Raw genomic sequence first — 15,607 nt, 5'->3', positions numbered from 1 at the left:
ATCCGGATCTGGGCCGGGCCGGGCCGGACCGAGCTCGAGCACGCGCGCGCGCGTGTGCGAGCTGAATTAAGCACCTCGCAAAGCTTCCACAAAAGCCTCCCATGACCCACTAGTGATATGGTAAGGAGTGTGTACATATATAAACATATGAAACACTCTTTTCCTCACCAATGTGGGACAATAAGAAAAAAGAGCTTCCCAAACAAAGCCCTTATTTCCAACAATCCCCCACTAGGGGTGCCAGAGACAAAGAAAAAGAATTCCTGGGTAAAGGAAGGTTTGGATACTTAGGTATCAATATCTTTCGATTTGAATTGACACTTTAGTGAATTGAGGAATCAACTTACTTACAGCGAGAGAATATCTTGCGATTTGAATTCCTAGCTGAGCTTTGGTCGATACCCCCCACAACACATATCATACCTTCAAAATAAGATCGTCCCGCGATATCAAAGTGCAACGAGCTCCTTTAGAGCTATGTGTTTACCTTGGTACTAATAGATGTGTTCACAAGACTTCTCATAGTCTTAGGATCATCACACCTATGTAGGTGGCTCAAGTGCTTCTCAAATATCACTTCTAGCATGAGCCATTAAGGACATATGTCCAACCTTGTGTCTGATTCATCAAGTGCGTCTCAGAAGCACCACCATTTGAGGCTATGAATCAAATAATGCCATAAGAATGGAAACTTTAGGCCTAGTCACTCTTGACTTAAGGACTTGAGCCCCATTCCCCTCGACGTTTCAACGACTAGTCTCCTAGTCAATCCTTTAGTAAAGGGATCAGCCAGATTAATTTCGGACTTCACATAGTCCAAAGTAATCACTCCATTATCAAGGAGTTGTCTAACTGCAGCGTGCCTGATTCGAATGTGCCGTTTTTTTTGCATTATAGACACTATTCTTAGCAGCACCAATAGCTGCTTGTGAGTCACAATGTAAGGAGACCGGTGTTTGCCGACCTCCCCACACTGGTACATCTGCTAATAGGTTTTACAACCAATCAGCCTCTTGTCCTGCCAACTCAAGAGCTATGAACTCCGACTCCATGGTAGAGCGTGCAATACAAGTCTGTTTAGTAGACTTCCACGATATAGAACCTACACCCATGGTGAAGACATAACCACTAGTAAAACAGATCTCATCGTTACCTGAAACCCAATTTGCATCACAATATCCTTCTAACATAGCAGGAAATTTACTATAATGCAAGCAAAGGTCAACTGTTCCTTTTAGGTATTTTAGTAAACGACGAAGAGCATTCCAATGTTCACTGCTAGGGTTACGGGTATAACGACTCAGTCTACTAACTGCATATGCAATATCTAGTCAAGTACAGTTCATAAGAAACATCATACTACCTAAGATTTTAGCATACTCTTCTTGGGATACACTCTTACCCAAGTTTTTACATAAATGTATACTAGCATCGTAGGGTGTCCTAGTAGGCATATCATCAAAGCAGTTAAACTTTTTCAACACTTTTTCCACATAGTGAGATTGACTTAGAGAAATTCCATAAGAGTTTCGAATAACCTTAACTCCTAGGATTACATCAGCTTCTCCTAAGTCCTTCATCTCAAATTGTGATGACAAAAATTCTTTGGTTTTAATTATTACCTCCAAATTATTACCAAGTATTAACATGTCATCAACATAAAGGCATATAAGCACACAATCAGATTCTATTACTTTTGAATAAACACATGAATCAGAATTGTTAACCATATAGCCATTACTTATCAAAGTGTTGTTAAATTTCTCATACCACTGTTTAGGTGCTTGTTTCAGACCATATAGTGATTTATTCAGTTTACACACCTTATTCTCTTGACCTTTTACCACAAACCCTTCAGGTTGCGACATATAGATCTCTTCCCTTAGCTCACCATTCAAAAAGGCAGTTTTGACATCCTTCTGATGTATAAAAAGGTTATGAATAGCAGCTAAAGCGACAAGAGTTCTAATAGTCGATATTTTGGTCACAGGTGAATAAGTATCAAAATAATCAATATATTTCTTTTGTGTAAACCCTCTAACCACAATTCTAGCTTTGAACCTTTCTATTGTACCGTCAGGTCTCGGTTTCTTTTTAAAGATCCATTTACTCGTAATGGGTTTACTACCTTTAGGTAAATCAGTCAACTCCCAAGTCTGATTAGACACAATAGAATCAAGTTCACTTTTAATAGCATCTTTCTAAAAGTTAGCATCAATGGATTTCATTGCCTCACTATACGTTTTTGGGTCATCCTCTATTAAAAAAGCTGAAACAAATTCATCACTAGCACAAACAGTGTATCCATGTTCAGACATCAAAGTTGAAACAAAATCATCTCCAAAGTTCTTTGGACATCTAGGTCTCTTAGTCCTTCTAGGTTCAACAACATGATCGATAAAAGTGCTACTACTAGCATGTGAAGAGATATCAATAAATGTAACAGGTAAACTAGGAGGTGAATCAACATTCTTCTGTAATGGAAAAACATGCTCAAAAAACACAGCGTCTCTAGCCTCAGATATAGAACGATCACTCAAAGACATGAATCTATAAGTAAAACTGTTTTGAGCATAACCTATAAAAACACAATCATAGGTCTTTGGTCCAACGGTAGGTCTCCTAAAGTCTGGTAAACCCACTTTAGCCAAACATCCCCATACCTTAAGGTAACTCAGGTTAGGAGGATAGCCCTTCCAAATCTCGTAGGGTGTCTTGTCAAGTTTCTTATGAGGTACACGATTAAGAATGTGACAAGCAGAAAGAATTGCTTCCCCCCACATATCGTCAGATAGGCCAAAACTTAAAAGCATAGCATTCATCATTTCTTTTAAGGTTCTATTTTTACGTTCAGCTACACCATTAGACTGGGGTAAGTAGGGTGGACTGGTCTCATGTATTAAACCGTTAGCAGCACAAAAGTCGGCTAGATAACTAGATTTATACTCAGCACCTTTATCAGACCTTACCCTTTTAATTTTCCTGTCGAGTTGATTTTCGACTTCATTTTTAAAGTTTATAAATGATTTTTCTGCTTCATCTTTAGTCTTAAGCAAATATACTCGGGTGTACCTCGAACAGTCGTCTATAAAGGTGACATAATAATTCTTTCCACCTCTACTTGCAACATTTTTGAAGTCAGCTAGGTCGGTGTGAATTAACTCAAGAAGACTCGTATTCCTAGTTGTGACAAGTTTACTAGGTTTCTTTGTGAATTTAGCCTCAACACAGCTAGCACATTTAGAGAATTCTTGACTCGTCAAACTTGGAATTAAACTCATAGTTCTAAGTTTTTTAATATAGTCAACATTCACATGACCTAATCTACCATGCCAAACATCAATAGACTCAGCGATATAAGCAGAAGTAGATGCAATATTATTAAAAACCGAATCCGTGTTCAATACAAAAGGACCCCCAGAAAGATAACCCTTTCCCACAAATTCCCCATTACGCGACATTACAACCTTGTCAGCCTCAAAAACAAGTTTCAAACCAGCTTTGTTCAATAAGGCACCAGACACGAGGTTTCGACGCAATGAGGGTACAAATAAAACATTAGTGAGAGCAAGTGTTTTCCCCGAGGTGAGTTTGAGAAAGATCTTGCCTTTGCCTGTGATCATTGCAGATGAAGAATTACCCATGTAGACACATTCCCCATCAGCTACTTCCTCGAACTCAGCAAATAAACCCTTGCCAGCACAGAGATGTCTGGAAGCGCCAGTATCCAAGACCCATTCAGCAATATTACCCACTAGATTAGCTTCCACAACCACAGCAGCAATGACATCATTAGTCACAGCAACATTAGCTTTAGCAGTTTTCTTTTCAGTGCACTGGTAGGCTTTATGACCAGTTTTCCCACAGACGTAGCAAACAATGGGACCCTTTGGTTTCTGAATCTTAGCAACTGGTTTGGTATGCTTCCCTGGACTATTCTTCTTAGCCTGACCCTGGTTCTTACCCTGACCAACCTTGGCCTTACCCTTACCCTTGAACTTCTCAGTATAAGACGGACCACCAGACTCAACCAGATTAGCATCAATAGCAGCAACAGAAGTTTTAACAGATTGACTAACAGGTTTGTCTTTAAGGCGATTTGCCTCTTCGGTCCTCATGTGTCCTACTAGTTCTTGGAGAGACAGGTCCTTTTTCTTATGCTTAAGGTGGTTCCTATAGTCAGACCAGGAGGGAGGGAACTTTTCTAACAGAACATTAGCCACGAAAATGTCATCTAATTTCATACCTTCATTAACAACATCAGCACAAAGGTTCTCATAGATATGAACTTGTTCCATGATGGGTTTCCCGTCAGCCATCTGAAATTGCAGCCACTTTCCCACAACATATTTCTTTTTCCCCGCATCATTAGCCCCATACTTAGCCTCTAAGGATTCCTATATCAGTTTAGAAGACTTATGAACCATAAACAGGTCAAACAGGGTGTCAGTCATGTTGTTTAGGAGCTGGAATCTAACAGTCTTATTGTCCTTATCAAATTTTTTGATATCCTCTTCATTTGACTTAACTACTGACTTAGCAAGGGGGTGTTCTCTACAGTCTCAGTAACAACAGCCTCTTTAACAGGAGCATGCGGGTCACTAAACAACACATAATCAATTTCTAGTTGTTCGAAAAACATCAACAATTTCTGTGACCAACGCTTATAGTTATGACCGTCTAATTTTTCCAGTTTAGTCAAATCAGGAAGAGTTTTGGACAGAACAGACGAAATTGTTACAGCAAGACAAATAATTTCAAATCGTTATTCGGGTAGAGCAGTAACAATGTAAAGGAGATTAGAAATACCGAACGAGATTAGTAGTGACGTGGACGAGAACCACTGCCTTGAAAACTATTTCCGGTACGACCGTGGTGGCGATCAGCAGATGACCGGTAGTTCCCCAAGGATTACACTACTGCTGCCTTCCAAAAACGCCCACTCGAGACTGGAGAAGCCTGGAACGATTTTATCTTTACCCAGAAATATTTAGAGAAGAAGAGAGAAGAGAACGGATAAGAGTGTATGATTGTTGTGTTTTTAGAAGCTGCTGAAGACTCGAATTTATAGCAAAAGAGGAGCACTTACAGGAGCCCAAAACCGACTCCTGAAACTGTGCCTCAATCCGAGTTAGTGGGAGTAAGACTCTCCCCACTAACAGTCAGTTTGACGGACTCATTCAACACAGCTAACAACAAAAACACAGCCCAATACATAACTCGGTTCCGGCCCAAAAAGATAGGCACAGCCCGCCGCAGGCGATTGCCAAATCCCGAATCACGAATCCGGATCCGGGCCGGGCCGGGCCGGACCGGGCTCGAGCACGCGCGCGCGCGTGTGCAAGCTAAATTAAGCACCTCGCAAAGCTTCCACAAAATCCTCCCATGACCCACTAGTGATATGGTAAGGAGTGTGTACATATATAAACATATGAAACACTCTTTTCCTCACCAATGTGGGACAATAAGAAAAAAGAGCTTCCCAAACAAAGCCCCTATTTCCAACAGAGTTATGTATTAGTAAAAGTTGAACAATAAACAAAATCACATCAATTTCGATAAATTGTGTGTATCAATTTCGTTGAACAAATTTGAAGGAATTGATGATAGATACATGAATTATGTAGTAAAAGTTGAACATTAAACAAAATTACATCAATTTCGATTAACTATGTGTTCAAATCCGTTGAAGTTCAGGTGCTTTTCTGCTGATTTACGCGCGTTTTGTATAACGATCAAAGAAAGTAGAGGAAAAAAATTAGAGGGAAAAAGGGGAAAGTTAGAAATAGAAGGGGAAGCTGTATAATTATCACTTTTCGTCTTTTTTTTTGCCAGCCGCTGGATTGATGGTAATCTAATGGTGTTAAGTCGTTCTCACCGAGTAGTCGTTCTCATCGGACCGTGAGAACCCCTACTAAATCATCATCAAATTTTGTTCCGAAAGTTTTGATGTATCATTTACCCTTGTTTTAGTTTATTCAAACACAGTTTTAGTATACCTAAACAAAAATTTTTGATTTTATTAATAAAATATGAACTTAGTGTACAAAAATACAATTAGGGGTACTAAAATGTCTATAGATGCACGAAATCGTATACAAGGTGCATGAAAATAATTACATGCATGAAAATGATTATTAGGTGCATGAAAATATCGGGCTCTAGGTGCATGAAAATTTTTAGATACATTAAAATGAGTAGTAGGTGCATGAAAATTAATAAAATGTTTCTCGTCTCGATTTCTGTCAATAATTTATACTTTGTGGACAAAGAAATATGTTATCTAGTCATAAAATTCTATGCCGAATACAAATATGTCATTATTTTTTTGAAAACAAATCCATAAGGTGGAGTTCTCAAGGTTCTCACTATCTAGGTGGTTCTCACGGAATCGCAAATCTATATATATATATATATATATATATATATATATATATATATATATATATATATATATATATATATATATATATATATATATATATGCGGGATCTCGTGAGTTTGGTTCTTACGGTGAGTTGTGAGTTTGGAAAATCTCAGCCATTGGATTAAAATAAATGGATTGATGAAATTGATGAGATTGAATCTAGTAATAACAAAAAAAAAAAACATGCGGCCTTCAATCTGATGAACACAATAATTTCACGCTCTATTTTTGTTTCTTCTCTCTCCTTTCATCCCTATTATCCACTTCTCAGATTCTCAAATTCAATTTTTTTTTTACTTAAAACATTCAGCGCTTCCAATCCCTGCATCATTATCATTTTCCTCAAACCCTAATTACAAATACAATCATAATCCCATTAATTGATTATGGAGTTCTGTTGTTTCTCGAGTATTTAATTTAATCAAATATGTATATGAATTTTAATTCAATTGTCTTGGATTTTTGTTGGCATTGTTTTTATTGTGACTTATCTGCCTATCAAAATTGAAGTTGTTATGTACTTGAGGCTTCCAACAAGATTTATTAGAAGGACAATTATTTAGTGAGAATCGTAGTATCGTGGGGTTTCAGTTCTTCTTTCGAGGACGTGGACGATTCTTTGGTTAAGGATTGGTTTCTTAACTCGCTGAATTATGCGGGTAAGTTACAACGATGGTTTTCAGAACCTAGTTCGGTTAGTAATTTACTTGGGCTGGATCATGAGGTTGAGTTTGTTAATTTTGGGGGAAAAAGAGTGTGAATGATTTACAGTCAATATCGGATTCATCAATTGTCGTCCTTTGGGTCGACTTTGTCTCAGCCGAGTCTTCTTATTTTGGCTCCGACTAGGGTATTTTTAGATGGCAAATGAACGGAAGATGAGTAGCTCGGTTGCTCGCGCGGTGGTCTTATATGCTCCAACTTGAATTACGGTGCGTCGACTGGTGGTGGAGCAGCTTGGTTGTGGACCTCTGGTGGTCTAATTTGTGATGGAGGGAGCCGATGTTTCATTGTTCGTTGTCTGAATTGACTAGTTTTGATTTCTCGTGAGTTTGGTGTAACACCCCCATACTCCAAGTGCCTTACCAGGACCACCCAGGTATAAGGATGTTACCATCTCGGTTACCCGAGGCAATGATAATCATAAGACAATAAAGAAACATATTTAAATAGTAAATATAGTTTAAGTGATTTCATATCTCAAACCAAAACTGTCAAAGGAATTACAAAGTACTCAATCCGTCTACTGATAAAACTATCAAGCTACTAGACATCGTCTGACACAGCGGAAGACTTCTAACTGCAACGTGATGACTCATCCCAGCTATCCCATACGCATCATATCATACCTGCTCACCACCCCCGAATGAATCACCACAGTTTTTAGAACATTTAAACGGGGTCAGTACTATTTACACAAGTTATATATCAACAGTACAGCAACCAACACAGCTTAAGCAATCATACACAATCAGGCACTCCACTCCATCTCCGTCACCGACTGTCCACTGGACCAGCCCTGCCAGTGGGGGACCGCAGCAGTTCCCACCTAAGCCCCGCTCATCATACCGAGCGATAACCCTGTCCCATTAATGTGCACATCTCCTTCCGTGGCGGGTTCCACGAAGGGCGAAACTAGGGCGTGAAGCCACTCCCGCAAGTGACTCCACTCAGCCGAAAATGCATCTCGAGAACCACAGACAAACAATCACAATCACAATATCAACAACCGTCTGAATCAACCAATTACACTAACTACAGCACAATCACCACACATTATGTAAGTAATACCGAGTAGGGAAACCCTACCTGGAACATCAACACAATCAGACGGTCTCAACAGCTGTATCAAAATTCCTCTCCTACGAATCCTCCTCCTAACATATAATCATGCAATTGCTACCAATCAAGAAACATAACAAAAACCCCTAATCCCAAAATTAGGGTTTAACGAAACTTAATGAAATACTATAAAATTGGTATGTAGATCTTACCCTCGACGCAAGGATTACAAAGGTATAAAGAACGATGGAATCCGACCTCTCGAGCTCCGGGATTTGTCAACAACACGGATGAATGCGAAGAACGTAACTTGAATCTCCCTTTTAATGTTATTAGGTTTGTAAAGGTGTATTATGAAAGTGACGAAAAGATTTATATATTAATCCGTGTTATTAACAAAACCCGTCGAATTATCACCCGCTAACCGAGCTACTCGATCGAGTAGCTGAGGTACTCGATCGAGTGCCCCCTTACTCGATCGAGTATCAAGGTTACTCGATCGAGTACCCAACAGGTCAGAAACTAATTTAAAACGCAACACACCCCTACTCGACAGAGTAAGGCCTACTCGATAGAGTACTGTGGACAAGGCCCTCGGGAACTGCGTCCGCGGGATCCACACAAGGCATAATCGACTCGAGGTTCTTTCGAATCGAATTAAGACATATTAGAGTCGCCACCAAGTTTTTTGGGAACTTGGAACCGTTCAAGTCAACTTTACACCTTTCATCGAAAAGCATAAAGCCAATCGACTACGAGTGATTAAAGATAAAGACTTGTACCCTATATCACTCGATTTGAATGACTCTCGTAATCCAATGGTATTTAGACGGATCCACAAACCATAGATCTTGAGTAAGGGGTGAGGGTACGTGTTAGGAAGCCCATAAGGACACCTAACCCCGCCCGTCGATAACGGCCTCTACTAAGTCAAGTGTCGGATTTCAAACAAGGTCATAGCTACTACGATGTATGATATGCAAACGTTGTTTTAACCCTATCATGTGACAACAATTTCTATGTCGTTTTAGATGCAACTAAACTAACTTTGTCAAAGTTGTAATTTAGCATGTGGGTTGATTGATCTAACAACATACAAAACAAAGCAAGCAAGGCTTAAGGGGGAATGGGGGAGCCGTTGGGATCTACCTATTACAAACCAGGCATTTCATGCCGACGCAACGATAAATTAAAGATACAACTCGATGTAAATACAACGCTATACACACGACGCAAAACACGGCCATTCGGCCTAGAAAACCGTGCACAAAGGGGTGACTCACGGCCTACATGACACACGGCCTTGGGTCACTCCTCGTAATGTGTGCTTTCACTTAATCTCATCGAATTAGGCATAAGGCTACGCACCAAAGCATGCATTAGCATAAACCGGGCCATGTTGCTTTAAACAACATGCGGTTTACTACGCTCCTACAAGCATTGGGGAACAACCGTCTAACCAAACAAGACTAAGGTTTTTTGAAGAGGTTTTGACTCAATAAAAGTAAAACAAGCTCGAAAATTACAACTCGATAAACAAATTACAAATTACAAGCAACGAAACAACGAGGAACAAAAAGTATAAAAAAACGAAGCAAGAAAGACAAAGAAGACGGCCAAGCTCACGGCCCAAACCACGACCACCCTCACGGCCAAGACAAGGCCATCCTAGTTCCTAGGTTAGGTTCATTAGTTAGATGGATTTGCAAAGCGATACGGGAGATACATTAGAAAACGATGATAAAAAAAAGGTCAGAAAGCTTCGCTCAAGATCGAGTGTTCCACACGGCCCAAAGGGGTTGAATTAGGTCAAGTTTGCAAATTAAGTTAACTCATCGAGTGTTAATAAGAAGGTGCTAATCACGCACTCTTATACTAGCGAGAAATTAGGTGAAAGAGAAAGATGCGTTCAATTATTTACAGAATTGTTAGTTGATTTTTTAAAGATATGTCGATGTACCCTAAAGTGTCTAATTAGATTATTAAATTAATTTAATGTCATCTAAATACGTCATAGGTTAACAATCAGAGGTTAAACTAACATACAACGGGTCCTAGGGTATGTTGAATTGGCCGAAATAACAAAGGGGTCAAAAGCGAAGAGCGAAGTTAGAAACTCGTTTTATTTATGCCCTACCTTGAACACGAGGATATGTAAATGAGACGGGGGTGTACGACCGACTGAAGTAGCGGTTTATTTTCCCATCTCAAGTCAACGCGGGTGTTCATGGTGGTACTTTAACTCATACTCGGACTAACTAGTTTCATAATTAATTAGAACAATCGATAAACAAAACGAAAAACAAACAAAAACAAGACAATAAAAAAAAGCATAAAACAAACGAAATAAAAGGGAAAAGAAGAGGATTTGATGCACCCTCAACCTACATGTATCGTTGACACCGTCTTGGGTTGTAATAGATGGTAGATTTTATCTCGAGAGGCCGTCGTCGACGAAGAGCAAAGCAAACACGCGTTTTTGAAACTTTCTGGACAGCGATTTTCAAACGATGATATCTCCCTCGTTTCACGACGAAAATTCGATTTAAAAGATGTTTTGAAAACTAGAAAGAGAGGATAACAGGGATCTTAAAGCAACCCCTGCTCGTTTTGGGTTATTGGGCACGAAAAACGAGCACAAACAGAACTGGACAGACAAGAATAAACCGCGAAAACAGAGTGTATAACACTCTGTTTTTCGAGGGATTTCGTGTACTCTCAAGGGCAATTTGGCTCGTAAATCTTTGTCTAATGTGTAGATGGATGTTATGTGGTTAATTAGGAACAAGAAAATCGAGTTTTGATGGAGGTTTGATGGAGGAACGAGTTGCTTTTCGAGGAGGACACACAAACAGTTCAGTTTGTGTGTCGGTTTTGTTTAGGGTTTTTGGGAGGCAATTAGGGTTTGTTTCTGAGGTTTAAAGCTTGTGGGTGATGGTAGGATGTATGGAGAACTTAGGGGAATGAATGTATGGTGAAGGGGTGGTATTTATAAGGAGTTAAAGTAGGGCAAAAGGGAGGGAGAGACAGTCGGGCTTGCTGATCATAGCTGCTGTCCAGCAGCTTTTGGGGGGTTTTCTAGGGTTCGTTTGGGGGTTTTTCTTGGTGATTAAGGTAAGGTAATATGGGTAGGATATTAGGGTATGGGTTAGGGTTAATGGGCACGGGTTTTGGTGGTGTTTGGAGCGGGTTTTGGACTCGGGTTTGAGCTGCAAAACAGGGGGGGTTGTTTCGTGTTTTGCGGGCTGGTTGGGGGTGATTTGGGGCATGATTTGGGCCGTGGTTATGGGGGTTCGAACAGGGGTGGATGGGTAGTGGTCTAGGTTGGTTAGTGTACTCGAGATTCGTGCCAATTCGTAAAGAAAACGGGCTAAAAAACCGAGCTAAAATCGAGCTCAAAAACGCATGTTCAAAACGAGTTCTTTTCGATTTTCAAATCGACTTTTCAAATCAATTAACACATTAAAATAAATGATTTTTCAAACCAAATATACTCATAAAATGATTTTTCAAATCAAATATTTATTTTATTTTCAATAAAATAAACTTGGGAAAATAAATTCAAAATAAAATAAAATAAATTGAATTCACCTAAAAAAAGCCATAATTTAAATATCATTTAAATTAATAAAATGAACTCACTTAAAAAAACATTAATTTAAATATCATTTAAATTAATAAAATGAACTCGCTTAAAAAACATTAATTCAAATATCATTTAAATTAATAAAATACTTCACCGACGACGCCCATTCTACATCGTAAAACGAGCTCCAAATAATGACAATGACAACTAAAGAATACATGTGTCCTATCATCATCGGGTGTTTGTCGGGTTCTCTATAAATTCCAATATCGACGGATACGGGTATCTGCAGAGCCCCCACTTTGACTGAGGCTTGGACAAGGCGAAAGTCAAAGTATACCCCAGGTCCCTCTCGACTTGAGGATTCTTCGGGTCGTTTATAGTCCATTAGACTTGCGTATATAAGCTCGCCAGCCATAAGAAGAGACCATATACCGAAACTTCGTTGGGGATTGACTCTTGCTTCGTTGTGTCAAATTATCGTCGTTGGTCGTCGACCCATAAAATTGCATATATGGTGGATTGAGCCTTATCCTTAGGCGCCTACGTATCCGTTTCTGACGGAATCAAACCGCGTCGTAGTTAAAAGCGCCGACACATGCCCAAAGTTTATCAGTGCTGGCATTTGTCCAAATTCATCATCTGTTGACACTTGCCCAAAGCTTATCATCTGCTGGCAGGTGCCCAAATGGGACGGGACTTTCCAAGGAGGTTGCCGCCGCTTTCATCATTTGCTTTCAGCTACGAAATTCATCCATTTCATACTCTTGTATTGAATTGAATTCTGAGTGGATGTCATCGTTTTCATCTTGATAATGGTCTCTGAAGCCAACGGCTTCAGAGCCCCCAGTTTGCAATGGCTCTAAAGTCGAAGACTTTAGAGCCCCCAGTTGAAGCATATCCTGCTATATTTGAAACACAAAAACGTACTAGCAATAATCATCACATAAGCACATTTGGATCATCGATCTTAAAATTGGATCATTTGAAATACTGGGTCATCGACCCGAAAATTGAATTTGAAAATTTTGAATAATTGGGTCATCGACTCGAATTTTGAATTTGACATCACTTGGAATGTTGGGCCATCGACCCGAGGTTTGAAGCTGAAGTATTGGAATGTTGGGTCGTCGACCTGAAATTGAATTTGAAAGAATGGTTCATCGACCCGAAGTTTGAACCTGTTGAAGATTTTGAATAATTGGGCTATCGACCCAAATTTTGAATTTGAAATGAATTACTTGGATGTTGGGTCGTCGACCCAAAATTTGATTTTGAACTTTGAGATTTGAACCTTGACTTGAAATGTACCACTACTTGGATCATATATCCCATAATTCGCAAAAAATGTTTTTGAAATTTCGGAATTCTTAAATATTTGGCATTTTGAAATCGAACCTTGACGGGTGAGCACGAAATACGACTCAGACACTCTGTATGACCGGTAAACAACGTGGGCGTAGCCCGCTACCGTAAAACAAAAAAGAAAATAAAACCGTAAGTGTGCATGGGTTTTAGTTCAAATATTGACTTGTTGGGGGTAGAAATGTAAATTGGCCATTCTGGCGCCAAAAGATGGCAAATGGGAATCACAAGGTCGCCGGACTTGAGACAGAGATATCGTATGGCATGGGCGTGCTCCCGAGGGCACATGGGAATCAAGATCACTTGGCATTGACAAGGTGGATTAAACTCACGGAGCAACAACGTTGGCTTCGCCCAGACACTAAACACAGACTGATTTTATGAGAACACTTAGACATCACACATGACTTTTGTTGGGAACATTCTGTCACTCTTCTCCTCGCCTCCTTTCTTTTCAGCGAGTTTCATCATTTCTTGCCACCGCCTTCTTTCTTTTCAGCGGGCTTTTACTATTTTTTTCTTCCACGCCTTCTTTCTTTTCAGTGGGTTTTTCATATTTTCTGTTCCCAACACAAACCCACATCTATGTGACTCAAAGATCTTTGCCTACACCATTAGATAAAGCTCATTCTGAGACTCGATACTATTCATCCGAACCTATATCCTTATCCTAGCTTACATCGAGTACTAAGACCGACTCAAATAAAGGTGGCTTCATTTGGACTTGGTTAAGACCCGTAAGAAACCGACAAGATGACAACTTGGTTGATGAGTGGATTGAATCCCTTATTCGAAGGATCGCCTACGTATTCGCGTGGAGCGAAATCAAATCCGACGTAGTTCGATCATGGTGCATAAACATGGCATTTTGATTGTGTGTACACACTCGAAGGTTTCACCTAAGGTATCATGTCGTATCCCATTCTAGCCTGTAAGGTACCGTTAAATCCTGTGTCTGGGGTTAGGTGTAAAAGGCTTGGATCTTTTGGGATGTGGAGCTTGGTAATAACAAGTTGGAATGGTTAACCATCATTCTGAAGGTTTGTTTTGTGGTGCTAAGGCCAAGGGCTATGGCTGCTGATGTGGTTGGAATGGGTGTCTCGGGTTTGATGAACCACGAGTGCAAATGGGTTGAAAAATGATGTGGGTTCAAATTTCCATGTCTGGACCCTAAAGGCTAGGTATAACAACACAAGCGGAATGATTCTCAAAATTCCCGACTATCCCCTTGTAACTGTCTCAGGAAGGACTTAGGGGTAAAGAGGTTACTACTTAAGCTTTTGGGCTTCGCCCATTGAACTTCAACTATGGGTACTTGACTTGAATTCTGGCTTCCGTAATTCCAACATCTTTTTTCCTTTTTTCTTTTTCTTTCATCTTTTTTTCATTTTTCTTTTTTTTTTCATTTTTTTTTTCATTTTTCCAATTTTTCTCTTTTTCTCTTTTTCTCATTTTTCATTCTTTTTCATCTTTTTTCTCTCTTTGAAAATGATCTTCTATTCATTCTCTTAGTCATAAATGGATACACCTTGAAAACTGGGCTTCGCCAACTAATTTGGGTAGGAACTAACAATTCTTTGTTAGAACGGGTTGATATCTTCTCTCTTCGAGATGGGATGATTTTGTTGGGAAAAGGCTTGCCTTCCATCATCGATAGGGGAAACAAGGAGCTAGTCCGGGTTCGTCATAGAATCATCTAAAAGCTTGTCACAAACATTGGCTCAGATGGAGGTTTTCTACCACCAGACATGGAATAGGTAAAGGAATCAAACACGGGATCCTAGTGTACCTTACATTTTGAAACAGGACATATTTCTACCCCAGGGATGCCTTTGAGTGTGTTGTGCATTTTATCATGTTTCGGAATGATTGAGGATTGGAAACAAGACATATTTGGAAACGAAACTGCAATTTTTTATTGGAAAGGCAAATGCTTAACAGACTCAAAGGAACGATTCCTAGGACACACCCTAGGTCATCGTGGGACAAATGACTCAACTTCAAGAAAAGAAAGTCCTAGACTCGACTCGACTAAGATAAGAAAACAGATCCCGACTCATAATTTTCAAATCTGGTCTTGAGCTTTCTCTTGTTCAGCTGTCAGCTTAGATGCCCGGCTCTGGTTCTTAATCCCTTTGATGGTCTGCCTCCATCCTGAGGTAGTCCTCTGAGGTTCTACGCCACTGATGAAGGTTGGTGAATTGAATTGTCTTTTATTAACTTCGTTAATGAGAGGAGTACATTCTAGAGCAAGACTCCCGACTTGAATTTCATTCTTCGGGTTTGGCAAGAATTCAAAGCAATCTACAAATATCTTCCCGATAAACACCCCTTTCAAGTGACATGGGCGGATAAGATGGGAATAATCGACATTGTCTTCGACAGAAACAAAGTTAGTGTGATCACCAAACGGATTGGTGATGTTATTGGGTTTAACTGGTGGGATC

General features: G+C 39.7%; 1 protein-coding gene across 1 annotated transcript; it reads right to left on the bottom strand.

Moving 5' to 3' along the window:
• Positions 1 to 579: 579 nt before the first annotated feature.
• Positions 580 to 4,642, bottom strand: LOC141631450 (uncharacterized). The gene is made up of 4 exons (XM_074444117.1): positions 4,559 to 4,642; positions 3,986 to 4,397; positions 3,641 to 3,844; positions 580 to 659 (listed from the first exon to the last, which is right to left on the bottom strand). Exons 1-4 carry the CDS (start codon positions 4,640 to 4,642, stop codon positions 580 to 582), a joined length of 780 nt encoding a protein of 259 aa, XP_074300218.1.
• Positions 4,643 to 15,607: the final 10,965 nt, after the last annotated feature.

Source organism: Silene latifolia, chromosome Y (genome assembly GCF_048544455.1).
Source record: "Silene latifolia isolate original U9 population chromosome Y, ASM4854445v1, whole genome shotgun sequence".
NCBI classification, from domain to species: Eukaryota; Viridiplantae; Streptophyta; class Magnoliopsida; order Caryophyllales; family Caryophyllaceae; genus Silene; species Silene latifolia.
The sequence above is the reverse complement of the archived record's forward strand: the minus strand, read 5'-3'. Positions and strand labels throughout refer to the sequence as shown.

Excerpts from the sequence above, each read along its gene's own strand:
- LOC141631450 (XM_074444117.1), bottom strand. The coding sequence starts at position 4,642 with ATGTTTTTCGAACAACTAGAAATTGATTATGTGTTGTTTAGTGACCCG. Across the intron at positions 4,398-4,558 it reads AGGCTGTTGTTACTGAGACT|GAATCCTTAGAGGCTAAGTA; the intron begins GTAGAGAACACC and ends AAACTGATATAG. Across the intron at positions 660-3,640 it reads TGGGGAATGTGTCTACATGG|CCTCAAATGGTGGTGCTTCT; the intron begins GTAATTCTTCAT and ends TTTGATTCATAG.